This window comes from Ursus maritimus, unplaced genomic scaffold (genome assembly GCF_017311325.1).
Source record: "Ursus maritimus isolate PB19 unplaced genomic scaffold, ASM1731132v1 scaffold_19, whole genome shotgun sequence".
Lineage (NCBI taxonomy): Eukaryota > Metazoa > Chordata > Mammalia > Carnivora > Ursidae > Ursus > Ursus maritimus.
This window is the reverse complement of record NW_024424341.1, coordinates 20530764-20551483: the sequence shown is the minus strand read 5'-3', so window position 1 is coordinate 20551483 and position 20720 is coordinate 20530764. Positions and strand designations below refer to the sequence as shown.

Sequence of the window (20720 nt, the reverse complement as noted above, 5' to 3'; positions counted from 1 at the left end):
GGAAGGTGGGCACAGTTGGAACACATCCCAGATTCTGAGAACCCCAGGATTGCATGCTCTCCAATAGGTCATCTCAACTCAAGTTGGAGGCCTATCAGATCATGGGGTTATTTAGCTACAGAAACATTGCCGAGTCATTTGAGCAACAGAGGACTGTTTGAGGAGCTTGCAATAAGTTCCTATTTTAACACCAACAAAAATACTCTTAGGATTTTCAAGTCAACAAATTGACAGAGCAGCCCTTTAAACACTACGAAGCAGCTTCCCTATTTCAGTTGACCTTCTTCACCCTTGATGTTTCTTTCATATTTTGTGTCAGTGTGATTTCCGTCAAAAACCAGGTAATTTCATAGTTCCCCGGTTACAGTCTCCTCTTTCCATCTTCCATAATCATGGGAAAATAAGCTGTTCTCATATACTTTGCTCTGCCAGGAATGGACTCCTCCTGCCTATTCCTCCTCTTTCAGGTCTCCCCATAAATGAAGTCACTGAAGCGAAGCTTTGCGGGGTATCCCAGGCCTGTCTTGAGTGCTTCCTCCTCTGAGGAAGGAACACTGCCATAGCTTTTCTTATTTTTCCTTACCTTGCTATTCTAAACACTCATTCCCTGTTTGTCTCCCACTAGAACATGAGCTCCGTAGGGGCAGTGTCCCAGCACTTAAAATAGTGGGTTGACCAAATGCAAGGATTAAAATGAAAGAATGGCTGGGGAAATAGATGATGTGCTTCAGAAGTTTCAGGGATCCATTATTATTAGGGGAAAATGATTATGTTATGACATAAGCTTCAGGCTTATAAAGACACCCACCTTACAATGTCAGAATGTTCTGGGGAGTCAATAGCACATAACCCACCTCCTCTTTCCGTTCATTATTTATTATCTCACAAAGTTAAATTGGATATCTAGGGTTTGGATCCAGGAAGAGATGGCTTTGAACTGTGCTTATTTTGCACATATATTATTTTAGATGAGCTTTGATACCTGATACATTCAGAATTAAAGTCTGAAGTGCTCAAAAAAATGCAAAAAACAAAGCAAAACAATAACAAAAAGTGTGCATGAAAAGCAGATTTGGCTGAGTAAATTGGGATATCCAAAGCAGATTCACCCCGATTAGACCAATTGGCAAACGTCTTTTTTTTCCCCCACCCCACCTTTTTTTCCCCTAAGCTTAGAACTTTTTTTTTTTTTTTTTTTTTTTTAATGAGCAGTATCAGATAGCATCCAAATATGCTTCTGGTTTTTTACTTTTATTATTTAAAGATAGCCAAATAGCTTTCTATGGAACTTTTTTTCCCCTCTTAATTGCTTCAATATGGAAGATGCTCTATTGGCAGATCAAAATGGCAGATGTCTTTTAATGTGCTGCCATTTTCTCTGTGTAAATAATTATGTTCCTTTTCTGCCTGAATTTCATTGCAGCAGTTTGCCCATTACAACACAGCTTATCTGGGAGCTCACTCCCTCCCCAGCCCAACAACAACAACAAAAAGATAGGTCATTTTGGTGGAAGAGACATATTATTCTTTCAGGGTTTCCTCTGGTCACTGATTTAACTAACTCCTGGGATTTCTCAACTCACTAAAAGACCCTAAATGTTTATATCCCACTGAATTCCTTGGTAGTTTTCCTTGTCTTAAACCAAGAAATTCTTAGGCAATATGTTTCTTTTTCCCTCCCTATCACCGAGGAGAGAATTATCCTCATACAAAAGTAGAGGAAGTATTAATTTCAAGGGAAGTGGTAAATTACAACAAAGAAAAATCTATTAATACCAACCAACAGTGCACACTTAGATGTCTCATACGCACATACAGACAGTTATTCCTACAATGTTATTTATTATAATTCGTGTTTCGCCGATCCCTCAGTATCAAAGGTGTTAATTAAAAGATTGTGATGATCTCCTCTTAGTGTGCAGCTCCTTAATTCAGCTGCAAGACGTTATAACCATCAGAGTCTTGGGTCAGACAATTTTCTTCATTAATATGTATACACAAGCTATTAAGGTCATCTTTGAGCATAAGTAATACCAAAAATATAAATGCTACAAACGTTACAAGTTTTATTTGAAATTTCTATTATTTCAGCCCCTCAGATTGAAGATGGCAAATATGGCATTAAAAATTTCAATTAAGTTTTGAATAATCACAAATCTAAATGAGTATAAAAAATTTAAATAATTAGGGACACCTGGCTGGCTTAGTCGTTAGAGCATGTTATTCTTGACCTTGGGGTTGTGAGTTCAAGTCCCACATTGGGGGTAGACTTTTCTTTAAAAAAATTAAATCTAAATAATTAAACTTTCCAGTGATGTCTTTTGTAATTGTGTAGCATATATACTTCAAAAGTATTAAAGTTTAAAACTTCAGTGAGACTTCTGACACACATAATATATCTATACCTATATACAGATATAGATATATACACATTTAATTTCACATACATGCATATGTTTTTTTTTTTTTTTCCATTATCCTGATAGAACTATTGCCACATTTCTAGGGAAAGTGGAGAGGGCCCAGAGGAAAGTAATCAAATAATGATTATTCTGCTAGTGACTGCATAACTGTCTTCAAGTGTGGGGGAGCTATTTAAGTGATAGAGAGACCTACTTTGTCTCAGGTGTGAGCAGTTAGCATAGAGTAGGTAGATTTGGGTCAGAAGTGAACAAAATAAGAGCACGGTTTGGCTTTAATTATCCAGATGTTTAAGAGTCTCCAGAGAGAGGCCCTCATCTGATCAGGTTGAACAATGACAGAAGGACAGAGGAAGCAGAGTGGCCAAGGAAGGGCATCTTAAGAGCTTTAGTGAAGCTGCTGAGGTGACTGATTCCCTCACCGTAGGTCAAGCCTTTCCCCTGACACCATGGTGAGACCACAACATACTAATCCTTTGCTTCAGTGGTTTCTCTTTTTCAAATTTTTAACATGCAGGGTCTATGCTCGTATGCTGCCCATTTTGCAAAATCTTGTATCAGCCAAAAAAAACACTGTTTCCAGTGTTTTGCAAAATCTTGTATCGGCAAAAAAACAAAACAAAACAAAACAAAACACTGCTTTCAGTGTGGGGAAAATAGACCCCAGTGTGGTCTATCAATCGAGGACCGGTTACCCATCATAATTTTCCCTTTTAATGTCAGTTGTATGTATACCTCCAATGGGCTACATCATCATCATAACCCTATGTTTGCATCCCCAAACTGGTACCATGGAGACCATCATTATCAGGTACCTTTTACATTTTGTGAGTATAATGACAAAGTGTGCAGGTAAAAACAGCATGTGATTAGGAGTCCAGGTTGTAGACATAAAAATTTGAAATCTGAATTTATTTTCCATTAATAGAAGCACTACAATTTGTGCATGACATATACTAGTAATTAATGACCCCATTTGCAAGGTTGGCCTAAGTGGGGGGAAAATGAAGCTGGTTTCGTGTTTGTGGCCAAGGATGAGAACACTGGGTGTCAGGATAAAAAGCGAGGTGCTTGAAAAACATTTTCTTACCATGGGAAATACATTGCCCAGAACTGAAGAGCATGAACTATGTTCTTACCCCTGGATGATGAGCCCTTCTGTGGAGGCAGGTGCCTTCCAAGCTGCAATGACATTTCCAGGAATTCACTTCCCTCTCTCTGCCAATAAGTTTCTCTTCTTCATTAGTTTATTGCTCAAAGAGGATCTCTTCCAGGAAAGAATTAATATTTACTGAGCATCTCCAACAGTCTGTCGCTGTGCTGAGTACCTTTATGAATGGAATCATTTTAACATTTAAAATTATTAGTTTCCTGGGTGAGAATAGAGGAACAGGACATTTACTTAATATGACTAAAGTCAGGCAATTTATATGTAGACTATTCAAGGTTCAAACCCAGGCCTCTTTGACCCCAAATACTGAGAGATTTGCTCTTTGGACAGTTTATAAAGGAGAAGGATCTGAGAAATCTCTTGATGGAAATTTAAACATTGAGAACATTTGCCTTGTTCTGCCTCATCTTATGAACCATGGAACCAGTTTGACACTTCCCTGAAAATGTGTCCTCATGGAACCTCTTGTATTCATGGGCCACCCTAAGCCTGAGGAATTTATATGTCCAAAGTGAGAGGACCCTCTCAAAAACAGAGAGGCAGTGGTTGCTAATTTGGATGAAAGAAAATTTGTAGTCAAACTTAGGATGCAAAATTGATTTTCAGGATAGAGGTTTTCGTTATTGTGGCTAGTTCATTTGTTTTTCAATTTGTTTCTCTAGATGTGTTTTTTTATGAAGTTCCTGCCCATAGTGGTGGCTTTTTTTGTTAGTAGAAGATCATTGATTAGAATGAACCACAAGAAAGACCATCACAGGACGCCGCACTGACTCCTCTAAAATGGCCATCCCCCAAGAAAGCTCAGTCTCCCATTGGTACTGGAGCCACTTGGATCTAGAGGGGAAATATTTTATTCATTCAAACAACATCAGCCACCTAAGTGCCAAGCTAGGCTGCTTAGTCACGTTTCTAGTCTACCACATCTGTCTACCCTTCTCCAGGTCAGCAGTCCTGGAGGATGTCATTACTGGGGGTAAAGTTTTCTGGTAGAAGGATTCCCTCAGCCCTGGGATAACCATGACTTTTATTATGCTATTTGACATCAACCAGTGTCCTCATTTTAAAGATGAACAAGTAAGGCTCTAGACAGGACAGATGACTCATTTGAAAGCATGCAATTAGTATACACCCAGGAAGAGATGCTCAGCCCATTTCTTTCCCACCTTTTAAACTAATCTTAAAATTCATATGTGAAACACGTTTGGCTAGAGGAACTTTTTTAAAAGTTCTCAAGATTCTACAGGTCTATCACTGAGAAACTGTAAATGCTTTAGTCATCTGGGTACTTTGATGAGCTTTTATGTAATAGTTTGTATGTCTGAGGGGACTCGCTTGTTCAGAATATGAGACATCCTGCATTCATAGGCTCAAGTACTGCTCAGATCCATGTTTCCATTAGTGTTTGATTTCAGTTACTGTCATATGTAAGCCGCGTGCTGTGATCTGGGGTCCAGTTTTTCGTGGATGACACACAGAAGGATAGATTTGAAATTATGTCTTCTACAGGTTTACAAAAACAAAACACTCAGTTTACATGCCCTCCAAACCAACACCCTGGGTGACAGGGTGTGACCAAATAGATAAACTAAATAAATGATCCAATGGGGATGTTGTTCATATCAGAGAAGTGTATTTGACCAAGCAATTTAAGTAATTTGCTTTTCCTCTTTGATTTTTAATTTTCACTTTTATTCATAGTGGCATTAGTGACATTTCATATTATTAAAACGGGGTAGATATTGTCACTTTTAATTTCTGAAAGTCTTATTTGAACTCAAAAAATGTATGAGAAGGGAAAAATAACATATTTTGAAATAATTTATTATAGATATGTAAATTTTTTGTAATCCTTAGTTATTTATCTTTGTAATCCTTAGGCATAAGAACAATGGGATAGCCTGGTGCAGGAGAGAACAGTCAAGAGACTGAATTTTCAGTAAACAGTCTATTTGGCCAAGTTATTTATCTTTTTTCATGATTTTCCATAGTATGTATACTTTTTTCCAGTAATAAGAACAATATATTCTAGTCATACAATATTCAGAAAATACAGAAATGAGGGCTAGGTGTTCTGCCTTGTTTTGTTTGAGATGTTGGCAATGAAGCGCAGAGAATCTGTCATTATACAGCTTGCCAAAAACCAGTGCATGCACACACCTTACCTTCTGCAATAATCAGAATATCTGCTCATCCCTAAATCAGACTGAATCTACCTTTTATATTTAATATATTTTATCTCACAGAAAATGCATTACATGTCCTTTCACCTAATATATATTGATTTAATTTTGAGAGTCTAAGATATTTCTTCTTATGACAAGAGCTAATTCAGGGTACTGTCAATCCATTCAAAACCTGCTAGCTATTGGGCTGTAATGTTGGTCATAACATTCATATTGCTATAAGTTACTGATTGTAATCACAAGCAGAGGCAGACCACACTAAGAATCTGTGTGTGTGTGAGTAATTTGATAGAACATACTAAAAACTTCACCTCTTTTATAATTTTCCCCCAGAGCATACAGTCTGGAAAAAAAAAAAATATATATATATATATATATTGGTTGGTACAGATCGCAGAAAACATGATGAGGAAGTACTTGGGGGCTTAGGTGACAAAAGATTGAGAAATATATGGAAGTCAACATCTGGCATTTTGGTCTAGTCAAGAAAGGCCTCCCTGATGTGATGACTTTTGGGTTCAATTTTTAGGCTTGAGGAGTTTACCTGTCATGCTACCAGGAACAGCTTCCTAGGGCCATAGGGCAGTGGCTAAAAAGGCATGTGGAAAGCGTGGTGTGCTTGGGAAACAGAAGAAAGTTCTGCATGTCAGGCTGCACTGGGACATGTGGAACAGATGGGATGTAACCCTGGAAGGCAAAGTAAAGTCTTCAGATGAGGGAAAAATTTAGTGGTTTGTTGTGTAGTGGGGGGCTGTGTTGTGTGGACCATGGAGAGAAGTTGGAATTACTTTGAGCAGGAGGCATGACATGTTTAACCAGGTGGTGGATGGTGCTTAAATTTCAAAGAAACTATAAACCTGCTACTGGTTTTATAAAATATTTTCCCTTTAAAGATAATATTTTCCTTTAGGACTCAAAGTGGGTTTACAGTTTGGGCAAGGTTTGAGTGTGGCCTGGAAATCTCTTAAACACATACAGAGAAACTGGCCAAAGGCTTATCATAAAGTAGGAAAGTACAAACATGAAAAAGATTTTCTGTTGTTTTTTCTCACACACGTATATATTTAATTATCTCCCATACTCATATAGGGTATGTGGTCCAAGCCCACACTTCGTTGTGGTATCTGATGAAGGGGACACCCAAACAGAAAACAGTGTGGTGAGCTTCCCAGTGGGGGCCTTTGTATCTACCAAATAAAAAAAAGAGCCAGTTTCTAAGTTGGTTCCAAAATATGGAGACAGCATTCTGCAATGCCAGATGACTGTGGCTTCCGTAGATACCTAGATTAATGATTCTGATTGTTGACTTTGGTGACGAGAAAGAACACCCTCACCTCTGCCAAGCCGAATGCACGAAGATTCATGCCGTGATTCCAGTGGCCCTGCTCTGAGAGGAAATGTCTCTGCTCTCCCAACAGACAACACAGCAGGGGTGTACGCCCGGCGTGGAGGCTTCAGTCGGCAGAAGCAGGATCTGTACCTCCTGCCCATTGTGATCAGTGATGGTGGGATCCCGCCCATGAGCAGCACCAACACCCTGACCATCAAGGTGTGTGGGTGCGATGTGCACGGTGCACTGCTCTCCTGCAATGCCGAGGCCTACATCCTGAACGCTGGCCTGAGCACAGGGGCACTGATTGCCATCCTTGCCTGCATCGTCATTCTCCTGGGTAAGAGGACTCCGCTGTCCCCTGCGGGAAGGGTTTTGCAACCCGATGCCCATCCCTGAAACACATATATTTCTGGAGTGCAGGCTGGTTACCAGAACTATGCCATATCCTGTGGCTACAAGTAGAGACAAGGCAGAGGTGGGGCCTGCTCTGGTGCACTTTCTGGTATGGGAGAAACAGGGAGGACACTTAACAAGCATTCTGAGTAGAGTTGGGGGAAGGTTATGATGACCACAGTGCTGCCATCGCAGAGCAGCAGCCGTCTGGGGGTGCTGTAGGGGGACATCTGACAAGGTTTTGCAGAAGAGGAATTTAGGCAGAGGCCTCGTATATGAGCAATGTTTTGCCTTAGAAGAGGAAAGAAAAGAGTTAGGGACAGAAAAAATAATCATGAGGCCAAAGACATGGTATGAAGTATTCAAGGAACTGGACGAAAGTTGGCCTGGCCAAGCTGGATCTTGACTCCACTTCTGATTAACAAATGTAATATCTGGGTACAAGCCTCAGCTTATGGGGACCCCTAGGAGCCTTTTCCTACACTTTCATGTCATCTCTGTAAGAATGGCAGTGTACCCATGCTAATAACATTTACCACTGCTGGGCTTCAGGAAGAGGAGATCACGTAGGAGAAAAATCAGCTTTCAAACCCAAGGCATTCTGACACACAATTTATGCTTGTTTCATGGTGTTTGGTTCTCCACTGAATGAGTTGAGGGGGCCCAGCTACATAGGGAAGAGCCAGTGAGTTCAGGTCAACAGAGAGTTCTTGAGAATTATCTGGGTACCAGGCACTGTGTCCAGCCCTGGGGGATAAAGGGAGCCCTCATCCTTGCATCTCCCAGTGATGGTGGACCCACAGGGGCTCTCAGACCCCTTGCCAGATTCAGGCACAAATGTTGTCTTTAGTCCAGCTCCACGTGTGGGAGAGTGTTCTCATGGAATATCGTAGAAGCCTCTTGTGGGGAGGTGGAGAATGAAGAATTAAGCAGTGTCTCAGCTTTCCTTGTAAGTGGTTCTGCCCACTCATCCTAGGTTGCCTGAGCCTAGTGGAATCAGCGCTCTCAGGGAGGAGATAGAGCTGCTTCTTCTGGGTTCAGCTGTTTCTGACTTTCTGTGTTTAAATAAATAGAGGAGATTTGTCTCCTGAGAGTCATTATAAACTTCCCTTCTTCCCTACAGTGGTTTGAAGAGAATCCAACCACATTTGTGATAAGATTTCTTACTAGATAGAGTAGCATCACTGCTCCTCCCCCTTCCCCCACCCCCCAGTTCTCTGAGCGGGAATGAGCATCACCTCCTTTAGAAAGGTAGGACCTGAGGTCTTGGAACATCCTCATTCATAAGCTTTGGAGAGACAGCTGTCTTCTTTCAGAAAAAGAAACCAACATACGCCATTTTTAAGAGGCTGCAGACCAGTCTATTTAGAATCTTCCTAATTCTTAGAGAGATGACTTCCAAATAATGTCAGATTCATTTGTAAAAAGCTCAAAATAGTTCCAACTTGCCGGCTTGTTTGGATATCATATTTTCCTGGCAGCATTTTGCAGAGGAAGAGCCAGGTGGAGGGCGGTGTTATACATGTTTGGGGATTCCAGGTAAAGCTCTCATTACATAGACTCCTACACTGGCTCCTATTCTGAGCAGCCACACCTCATGCGTACGGTAAGCAGCGTTCTCCTTAAAACTCCAGGAATACTGGGCTTAACCTGTGCTCACTTTCTTATGCTTTCCTTGTAGTCATCGTAGTATTGTTTGTGACCCTGAGAAGGCAGAAGAAAGAACCACTCATCGTCTTTGAGGAAGAAGACGTCCGTGAGAACATCATTACCTATGATGACGAAGGGGGTGGGGAAGAAGACACAGAAGCCTTTGATATTGCCACTCTCCAGAATCCGGATGGGATCAACGGATTTATCCCTCGCAAAGACATAAAACCTGAGTATCAGTACATGCCTCGACCTGGGCTCCGGCCAGCACCCAACAGTGTGGATGTCGATGACTTCATCAACACGAGAATACAGGAGGCAGATAATGACCCAACTGCCCCTCCTTATGATTCCATCCAAATCTATGGTTACGAAGGCAGGGGCTCAGTGGCTGGGTCCCTGAGCTCCTTAGAGTCCGCCACAACAGATTCAGACTTGGACTATGACTACCTACAGAACTGGGGACCTCGTTTTAAGAAACTAGCAGACTTGTATGGTTCCAAAGACACTTTTGATGACGACTCTTAACAATAACGATACAAATTTGGCCTTAAGAACTGTGTCTGGCGTTCTGAAGAATCTAGAAGATATGTAAACAGGTATTTTTTTAAATCAAGGAAAGGCTCATTTAAAACAAGCAAAGTTTTACAGAGAGGATACATTTCATAAAACTGCAAGGACATCAAAGTGGTAAATACTGTGAAGTACCTTTTCTTGCAAAAAGGCAAATATTGAAGTTGTGTATCAACTTCTCTAGAGAAAAACCACTTGGCGTACAAAATATTTAAGTGAAGGAGAAGTCTAACGGTGAACTTACAATGAAGGGAAATTGTTTATGTGTTATGAATATCGAAGTCTTTCTTCTTCTTCTTTTTTTTTAATTTGTCAAAGAAGCTTCCACAAAATTAGAAAGGACAACAGTTCTGAGCTGTAATTTCGCCTTAAACTATGGACACTCTGTACGTAGTGCATTTTTAAACTTGAAATATATAATATTCAGCCAGCTTAAGCCCATACAATGTATGTACAATACAATGTACAATTATGTCTCTTAAGCATCAATCTTGTTACTGCTGATTCTTGTAAATCTTTTTGCTTCTACTTTCATCTTAAACTAATACGTGCCAGATATAACTGTCTTGTTTCAGTGAGAGGCTCCCTATTTCTATGCCATTTTTAATGTATCTATTTGTACAATTTTAAAGTTCTTATTTTAGTATACATACAAATATCAGTATTCTGACATGTAAGAAATGTTACGGCATCACACTTATATTTTATGAACATTGTACTGTTGCTTTAATATGAGCTTCAATATAAGAAGCAACCTTTGAAATAAAAACAGATTCTTTTTTAATTCCGGGTTTCATTCTTAACATTGAAAACTTTAAGTATTTCTAATGAACCATTTATATTTCTAATTTAAGATAATTGTGATCTTTTCATCACCCTATTTATGAGCTGTTGTAGTCTGCTGCTTTTATTGTTTATTTAAAATCAAATCTGTTTTGCAAATGTTTTTTTCAGACAAGATTCTGTAACACCGTGTAAAGCTTTCTTGTACATTCTCAGTGTTAGCTTCCTGGCTTCCCTCCACATACATCTTCTGAAAAAGAAGAATGCTAAAGATTTAGGTCAGTCTCTGATTTTGCAATACTTGCTATATAATAGGTGTTGATCTTGCATATCAGTAATTCAGTGGCTATGAGAGATGAATCCCTGAAGGAATGAACTGATCGGAACTCGAAAGCTCCAAGATGTGGGTTTATGCCCCATACTGAGCATTTGGGGGTTGGGGGAGTGAAAAGTCAGAAATATAAATTTGCCACGTGTAGTTATCAGACATCCCATGTTATTCTATTTTCCCCTACTTTGATTTTGCCAGGCTACCGTACTGACTCTGACACTTGAAACGTCTTATTTTTTCCTCCTGGGAATCTAACTCCTTGTAAAATAATGAGGCATTTTCAATTTTGATAAAAGAAAGAGCAATTCATTTCCAAACCTTTATCTTAAAATATGCTTTGGGCAATAAGCTCAGAATGAGGGCAGAGACCATAGTGGATTCTGAGGGTCAATTCCAGTAATGCGTACTGTCTCTGGAAGTCCCATCTAGCTGCCTGGGGATTGGGACTTCCTTGAAGGACATTTCACCTGTTCAGTCGGGCCAAAGGTCAAAATGTAGCAATACTCGGGGAAAGATCACACAAAGTCAGGCTACAAGTGTTTTCCCTCTTTCCCCCTAGACACAGGGCACATGCTTTCTCCTGGATTGCAGACGATTTTTAGATTTCTCTCTCTCTCTCTTTTTTTACTTTATTGTGAAAGTTTGTTTCAAGCATTTCTTGATACCCTGCTACATCCTATTTTTATGACTCAGTCAAAATGCATAAAAAGAGAAATGTTTTTATGAAGTGCTCACTTTCATTTTCCTTTGCATTTAAATCAAATTGTCTGAACCCTTCAGTGGAATAAATTCTGTGGACAATGTCACTTTGGAATCTTTCATTTCAATGAAGGATTGCACATTCCAATACTTCCATAATTGCAGGTTTTGTTCATTTTTTATATAGTTTTTGTAATCCAAAGAATATTTTGCTAGATTTGCACAGATCTCCAATTGAATTTGAAATAAAGAAATAATTCAAAAGGAATATGAATAGCACTTAAACAAGAATACAGCTGTAAGTAACCCCGTCACCATGGATGATCCTTTTTGTCTAGGAATGTATTTAGATTAGATTTGACAACTACATTTTTACATTTTTATGTTTAAGTTAAAAAAAAAAGCTGTCTAATTTTCAATAGTTAAAATACTTGTTTTTCTTTTTTTTTCTTTTTATCTTCTCTTTTTTACTTTAAGCCTCTATTGTTTGTAGAACCCTCTTAGAAGCTTGGAAATAAAATGTCTTTCCTGACTAGTGGAGTCCTCTTTCATTTGGAACATATTGCCTTAAAAGCAATCTTCGTTTAAGTGGTTCTTCCTTATTTCGATAGAGTAATTACTGCTTTATGACATCGATTCAGCTAAAGAAGGAACACTGCTCTGTTCTTCTTGCCCTTGAGTAGTGGCTTTTGTTTACATTCATCATTCATCCATCCATCCATCCATCCATTCATCAAAGTCTTATTTGGTAGACCCTGCTAGTGACTTCGGGATGCACAATGAATCTTGCTACCTTCCTTGATGTCTTTTGGCCTTCCCAACCCTGTTCCAAAGCATCTATCCTGTTGTCTTGTAATCACCTATTGATCTCTGTGTTCACCCACCTTCCCAGACAGTGCAACAGGATGCTTTCTCTCCCTGAAGTTTGAGGGAAAAAAAATATATAAGAGATACAACAGGAGATGGTGAGATATAGACCATGTATGGAGGAGGGTAGGCCCAGTGCAGCAGTTCTGGACAGATCTTGTGTTTAGCCAAATTGTATCTTATAGGCTAGTGTTCCTGGGGATGGCGGGGAGGATAAGAGAGCAGATGATCCACGTGGCTTGGAGAAACTAACTAAAAATACACATTCATGGTGCCCAGAGAGTATCACTGTGCACAGCAGGTGCGACCTGGTCCAAAGTGTTTTCAGTTGTTCCTAGGTAATTGTGAGCATAATTCACCTCTTTTTGAGAGCCTCTGTAGGACAGTGGTGGTGAGTAGAAGGTAGGAAGTGAACTGGGATCTCTGAGCACAGGAGTGGCCAAATCTATGTAGCAGGCAGTATGGAGGATAGGTTAGGAACATCTACACCTACACGCAGTCCAAGAGGGTTTTAATGAAAGCTAAGATAAGATACAATGAGGCCCTAAAATAATCCAGTAAGTAGGGGTTTGGGAAGGAGGTGAGGATTTTCCACTTCCGCACTGCCATTAGCTTGGTCTAGACCATCCTCACCTCTGACCCCAGAAGGACTGAGACAAACCCACAGCCATTCTCTCTGACTTCCAACTTCTTCTTCACAAAGAAGCCAGAAAGATACTAACACACAACTCAGATCACATGAGTCCATAACCAAAATCTCTTCACTGGCTTCCAAAAGTCTTGAATAAATTCCAACTCCCTTACTTTGTTGCTTTACATGACTAGGACCCTGCAAACCTGTACAACTCGATCTCATCCCATTCTCCTTCCAGCACACTATGCTCCAACCACACTAGCCATCCATCAGTTCCTTGTACAGACAAAACAGGCCTGCTTTTCATCCAAGGTGTACATGCTTTTTTGGTTTCCTTTGTATCAGCTACAACTCCTTGAATTTAGTTTACTTACTAGCTTTTCCTGTGTGCGTGGGTCTGACTGCCACAGTAGAGTGTAGGCTCCAAGGGGGCAGGGATTGTATTTTCTTATGTATACCTAGTTCTTTGCATGGTGCCTGAAACACAATACGTGTGCAAGCAATATTTTTTGAATGAATGACGGCACATCAATAAGGCAGATTATCCAGGTGTGATGGATGATTGGAGAATGCCAGTATAATTTTAAGCTTCTTTATCTGAGAAATGATTGAATTGTGATCTTGGTGTCTGTGGTGATGAATCCAAAAGGAGAAGTGGGTTTGTGGGGAAAAAGCTGAATTAAGTTTGGGTTGGACTTGTAATTGGGAGGTGCTTGTGTGACAGATAGGACTGTCAAGTAGATCATTGGAAATTGGGATTTGCTACTAGCTCCCTACACAGGTGTGTTGAGCACGTATAGTAGAAGTAATCAGAGGGCCCTGAAAATCTCCAAAGTGACCATGTTTGTAACTGGAGTTTACTGTTCTCTGTCAACTGAAAGGAGTATTTCGATGGTGAAGTAAGTCCATCCCCCTGGTGCTGACGAGTAATATTGACTTTAGTTTCATTAATATGGATAATTAGTAAGCATAAACCTTATCCATGTATGTCAAATGCTTTGAAAAATAAGAAGGACATATTAATTAATTCGCTAATTCTTTTCTTCAATTAGTGAGGCTTTTTTTGAGCTCTTGCTGTGTGGGAGAGCACATATTAGATGTGAAAAAGTGATCTCATTCCTGTGAGAAGGCGAAGTATGGGCTATACTGGTGGAGTTGGTGAATGAGAGGCTAAGCATCTCTCCCAAGCATCACAGGAAGTGGTTGTCAAAGCTGGATGGGAAGGGGTCCCATTTCTTCCACCTCAGTCCAGGGGTTTATTGTTTAAACTTAGGTTAAAGAGCCAACAACAACGTTATTCTTCATCATCAGTGATTCAGCAGAGACAGTGGCGGTAAAGATGGGATGCACTTCCTCCCTCCATGGGTTTGGCTTCTTACTTTGAACAGCATTTGGCCGCAGAGGTGGACAATGGGATCTGGTCAGACCTCTCATTGCCTAACCCGCCTTCCGTGTCCAAACTGATAGATGGGACAAGACCACGCATTGTTTCAGCTGGGGTTTTCATGTTTCTACAATGTGAATGTTGGAAATCAAATATAAAAAAACAACTGATTGGGCATTTTATAGCTATTTGTATTATGCTTCATACAGAAATTTGATATTTCATCCTCTGGGATTAAAATTGTGTTTGTTTGTTTGTTGTTTCTTTGTTTGTTTTAAAAGTCAATGTTGGGAGCCTCTATCAGGTCCCAATGGCTTAGGAATGAGAATTGAATTTTTATCTTGCAGACTAACTCAACTAATCATTTTTTTTTAATGATCACAGGCTACCATCTCCAAAGGGCCTTCTTCATTCCAAGTGTCCATACATTTTAAACATGATTTTATAGTTCTTTGTCACTTTAATCAACTAACAAACTGCCACTACTTGGTTATTTGTCACAGGCTCACAGAGGAAATGCTCCCCTTGCACTGCTCAGAGCTCCAATCTTCAGCTCAAGAGTAAAAGCAACATGTCTCTTGTTGGGAGTGGCATTCAATACAAGCCTGTGTGTAAAACATGGCTCCAACACTGACTAGCTGTGTGACTTCAGACAGGCATCTTGACCTCTCTGAACTTCATTTTCCACAAATATGCAATGCAAATAATTTCCACATTGCCAAGTGGTGGCAAAGGATCAATGAGCTACTGTTTCTAGAGCCACTACCAGTTCCTAGAACAGGGGAAATACTCAGTAGAAGGGAATCATTTTATTGTTAGTGTCCATATTCTTTTCCCTGTTCCAGATTTCAGGGCAAGGTAAAGGAAGAATTTGCCACCTCATGTTTCCCATTTCAAAATCAATTTACTCTCTTGTCTCCCTCCTGAGCCAACAACAGAACATAGCTTAGCACATGGTAGTTTGGTTGAGGCAGAAAACAAGCAAGTTTCCTATCACCAATTAAAAAAAAAAAAGACTATCTGATCAATGAATTCACTTCTGTTTGATTGCAATATGTAGCATACACTGGCAAAGCAACATGTGAAATAGCTTTTAAATATTTTACTAGAAGACAATAAGTAAATTCACATGATTATGAATTGTATTTAATTGGATAGAAACTATGTATCATATGGTATTTGAAATTTGGAGGAACTTGTCAAGGATTGCAAAAACTGACATTTCTAATATAAGGAATTTCATATTTGATGTATTTTTGCTCATTTGTTAAAACAATGGTGCTCCTTTTTTATAGACATAATTCTCTGAAAATATTTAGATTCAAAGACACATAATTTCATTAGAATACTTTTCTTTCATAACAGCTCTGATGAGTTTAATTTAACCACACTTCTTACTTCATTTAGCACTCAGAAAATTGGAAATTATTTGATGCTATAGTAAATTTCTCCTTAAGTTTTTTTTTTTTTTTTCCCAAACACTAACTGGCATATGGAAGAAATAGTAGAGCTTGGAAGTATAATTTTCAAATAACTTTCTGTTACAAATTAGTAATGAGGTGGTCAGTTTGATGATCCTGACCCAGCAAACTAGATTAGCCCTCCTGTGGGACACCCACCTTTTCTTTTCTACATTTTGGATTTTCAGCACAGAAAAGGCACTAAGTAATATTAGGGACAGGGATATAGTTACGGATGGATAAAGGGAAATAAATTCTTCCTTTCACATTCCAGGTTTTATAGAATTCTAAACTCCTAGAAATGGATAAGAGAATTCATCTGGGTATCCTTCCTTGCTCCCCACTCCCATGTTTTGATAGTGTCGTTATAATGATTTGGATATAGATTTTACGTGACTTAATATTCCTCCCAGGACAGTCACCCAAAACACAACTCAGATCAGTTGGGTCCAACGCACAGAATAGACGGAAGTGCTGTCAGGTGATGTATCTAACTTGCAAGACCTGAAAAAATTTGCTTAATTTCTGTGGGTCTCATTTTCTTTATATGATAGGAATATGCGATCTCTGTCTGATCTGGCTCCAAGAATTCCAGAAAAGGATGACCTAGAATAGGAAATTACCTAAATGTATAAATTGCTGCATAGACGAATGAGTTTATTGTTGCTGTACTTGCTGTTATTTGGGCTTTTTCCTACTATAAACTGGATCTTTCCAGCATCTGTAAATGCTTCAGGAGTGAACCTCAGATCCAGAAGCTTCTGGAGTGAACCACAGATCCAGAAGCAAATTCAAAGGGACTCTTTGAATTCTCTTTGGAAGACCTGATCTGTTGGCCTCAGGATAGGCTTTAAAATGGCTCATGCCATGCAAGGATTATGGCCCGGGGGTTCCTCCAGCCCAGCAGCCTCAGCACCAGCAGGGAAATAGTGACTCCTAGGCCCAGACTATGAGGGCTCTTGATCCCCAGTGGTCCATTGTTTTCCAAGTATGGAATGTGCATTTCTGCATTTCTTATGGCTGGAAGAAATGGTTTTAAAGTGACATTGAATAACAATACATTTTAAAGGGAGAAAGGTATTTCCTTTTAAATTACTAAGAAGATCATCATCTGTACACAATTCTCCCTCTGTCTGGAGTCCACTTCCCCCTAAGGTGGCTCATTCCATGACCACCCAATCTAAAGCCACCTCCTAAATCTCGTCCACCATATTGCCCACCTGTCATTCTCTGAAGAGTGACAAAGACTATCTACTTTGACCAAACTTTAGTCAGGCTCCTCTGAGTCCTCTGTCCCTATAGGCCTGAACTTGGCCATTCTTCTGTCTTTGTAGAATCTGCTTCACGCAAGAATCCTGCTAAGTGGTCGTAGTGAAAATTCCCTACCCTTAGTATCTCACTACTCTCATTCTTAATCATCCTAGCCTACCTTCCGCAAGAATCCTGTTGAGTAGGTCTAGCAAGAATCCTCCTTACTTAGATGTTTCCTCTTAGTAATTTTCTTTTTTTTTTTAAAGATTTTATTTATTTATTTGACAGAGAGAGACTGCGAGCGAGAGAGGGAACACAAGAAGGGGGAGTGGGAGAGGAAGAAGCAGGCTCCTAGCAGAGGAGCCTGATGTGGGGCTCGATCCCATAACACCGGGATCACGCCCTGAGCCGAAGGCAGACGCTTAACCGCTGTGCCACCCAGGTGCCCCTCCTCTTAGTAATTTTCTATCCACTGACCCCCATCTACTTCTGGGACCTAAATCCCCACTTGTCCCTGTCTAAGCTGGAGTTGAGTCCCTGTTCTCTCCCCTACTAGAAAACTCCATTGTAGTAGCCCTACTTGAATAAAGTGTGCCTTACCGTCTTTAACAAGTATCATGAATAATTTTTTCTTTAACAAGATCACATATTGTTTTCTGATAGTCTTACCTTTTCAGTGCATTGTTTACTTTCCATAAATGTATTTACTCTCTAGAATGTAAGCTTCATGGAGAGCTAGGGCTCTATCTTTTTTTACTGTGCATCCTGGGGCCTAGAATAGAGCCTGCTATGTTGTAGATATTCAATAAATAATTGTTGGCCTCCTAGGCGTGTTGGTTAAATTTTTATTGCTTGTTCTAATGGAATAAGGGCTAGTTTGAAGTTGTGTGTCTAACCATTGTAGATTCCCTTTTTGGAAAGGGAAATAAAACCTCAAGATTAAAGTCTTCAGCAGCAAATCTGTAGCTAGAAATTTAATAAAATGGTTTTCTTTCCATGTATTTATTGTGCAGTTACCTTCTGTACTATGGAGAGTTTTCCACTCATAGCAATAACACAATGTTTCCTTTTAAAATTGTGATACTGCAATTTATAATGAGAAATATTATGTTTAATCTTCTTCCCTTTTTTGGCAGCACTCCTAAAACCCTTTGGATTTCTTAAGTGATGAAAACAACCAAGGTGGCTTGTTCAGTTAATGAGATGACTTTTGGACTCCACTTAAGGATGAAGGAAAATTGCCAGGAGAACCAACCATTTGATTAGAGGGTTGGGACTTTAAGGCCCCCTGCCCAGACCTCCAGGGAGGGTTGAAGGGCTGGAAATTGAATCACCAATAACCAATGAGTAATCAGTCATGCCTATATAATGAAGTCTCCATAAAAAAACAAAAGGACAGGATTCAGAGAATTCCCAGGTTGGTGAACACATGGAGATTTGGGCAGAGTGGCCACTCAGAGAGAGCACGGAATTCCTGAGCCTTTTCCCCAGACCTTGCCTTGCGCATCTCTTTCATCTGGCTGTTCCTGAGTTATATCCTTTTATAATAAACCAGTAATTTTGTAAGTAAAATATTTTTCTGAGTTCTGTGAGCTGCTCTAGCATAGTCACGGAACCAAGGAGGAGGGTTGCTGGAACTTTTGACCTATAGCCTGTCAATCAGAAGCACAGGCGACAACCTGGGTTTGTGGCTGACATCTGACGTTGGTGGGGTGGAGTGGGGACAGTCTCACTGGACTGAGCCCTTAACATGTGGAATCTGGCACTACCTCCAAGTCAGAATAGTGTCAGAATTGAGTAGGACATTTAGCTGCTGTCCATAGATTGCTTGTTACGAGATAATATTCCTGTCCCCACATTGGAATTGGCTGCAGAAACATTTAAAAGTACATCTGTTCAGATTGAAAAAAAGAGAAGCTACTTAAGATAAATATATATTACAAAAATAGCACATCTGTTACTCAGGTATGCTGATTGGGCAGAGGGTGGCTGTTGAAGGGCAATGTTGAATTCACTGGTACCCTGGGAGTGTGGACAACAAAGATGGTATCCAGCCAACCCATTTTATGGATGAGAGAACTGAGGTCCTAGAAGATAAGTTAACTTGCTTCAAGTATCAGAGCACCAAGAACAGGATCTGGAAAGAAAATGCACTTCTCCTACTTGTGACCTCATTCTCAGTTCTAGAAGACTGAACTCCAACGAGTTACCAGCCTTCAAGTCATTTCTTACTAAAGGAAAGAAATGCCCAGATACAAGAATGACCTTCCCTGCATACCCAGCATCGCTACTTAGATGTCACCTCCTCAGAAAGCTTTTCAGTGATCAGGTTATATAAAATGACACCAAGTCCTTGTTACTGAGTCCCTTTCTAGCTATTTATCTCATTTTTTTTCTTTCTCTGCACTTACCACTACCAGACATTATAACGAATGCCTGTGTACGTGTTTACTGTTTGTGTCCCACATCCCGCTGTAGTCACAGTCCCATTTAGGACAATGGCTTTGCGCCGTTCATCTCTGTAAACCTAGAGTCCAGAACAGTGCCTGGCATATGCTGGGGCTCAATAAATAATTGTTGAATGAATCAATAAATAATGATGAGCATTATCAACACTAGGCTTTTAATTTGTAGTTTTGAGTGAGATTTTTCATTCAGCTTCTTCTTTCAGTCCTATTTATTAATAGCAATGATGTCAATCAAATGAGGATCAGAAAGGATATAACCACATCATTCCTTTAATACAGGGATTTCAGATACTGCCAGGTAGTAGCTGATCTGCAATTGTTAACCCCATACGAGGGTTGCCCTCTAGCTCTTACAGCATCTGAAAAGCTACAGCACCAAAAGCTAGCCATCCCCAGTGCCAAAGAAGAGACTCTAAATGAAGGGAATACAGCCCTATGTGAGTTGCACAAAGGGATCTTCTGGCTGTTTTTGCTCAGGGCGCCAATGTCTAAATGAAAGAAAGTGTCAAAATCCCATTCTAATGACCCAAAAGGACGTGGAGAGCTTCACCATGAAGTGAGTTTCTAGTTAGTGAGATAGGTTTTTGTTTTAACTATGATGAATTATTAAGCCCAGACTAGTTGTCAGAAAGGGAGCTAAAATAGTTGCTAGTCATTCTGCTAAATATTTAACATCTGCTCTTACCTGTAATGGTGTGTAACATGCACATGATTCTCACACTCAGAGATCAAATGGACAATTTATTGGCAGCCTACTCTGTTCTAGAAATTGGAGCCGTTTAATATTCACAGCAATTCCCTTTCAATTGCTTGACATTATTGATAAAATTCCAAATAAAGAATATACTTTAGATACCACTGATTATGTGGGATTTTTTTTTTTTTAATTTCCAGCAAGATGACAGAAGTCCTAAAGATCCAAATGTTTCCTAGCCATTCTTTTGTTTCTTTGTTGGCTTATTAGAAACAAGTAGAAGCAGGGCACTCATGTGGGGTATTACTAATAACCATGGTGACCACATGTCCTGGTTCTTCCCAAGACAGTCCTCGTGTTTGTAGCTGTAGAGTAATTTTGAATAGTGCCCTCTTTCATTTTCCAAAGTGACCCATTATGGGTAAT

General features: G+C 39.8%; 1 protein-coding gene across 1 annotated transcript in view; it reads left to right on the top strand.

Moving 5' to 3' along the window:
- Window positions 1-10507, top strand: part of CDH11 (cadherin 11) — a 146257-nt gene extending 135750 nt beyond the window's left edge. The window contains exons 12-13 of the mRNA XM_040633392.1: window positions 7193-7444; window positions 9182-10507. Coding sequence (XP_040489326.1) covers window positions 7193-7444; window positions 9182-9678 — 749 coding nt within the window. The 3' untranslated portion in view covers window positions 9679-10507. The remainder of the gene's footprint in view (window positions 1-7192; window positions 7445-9181) is intronic.
- Window positions 10508-20720: the final 10213 nt, after the last annotated feature.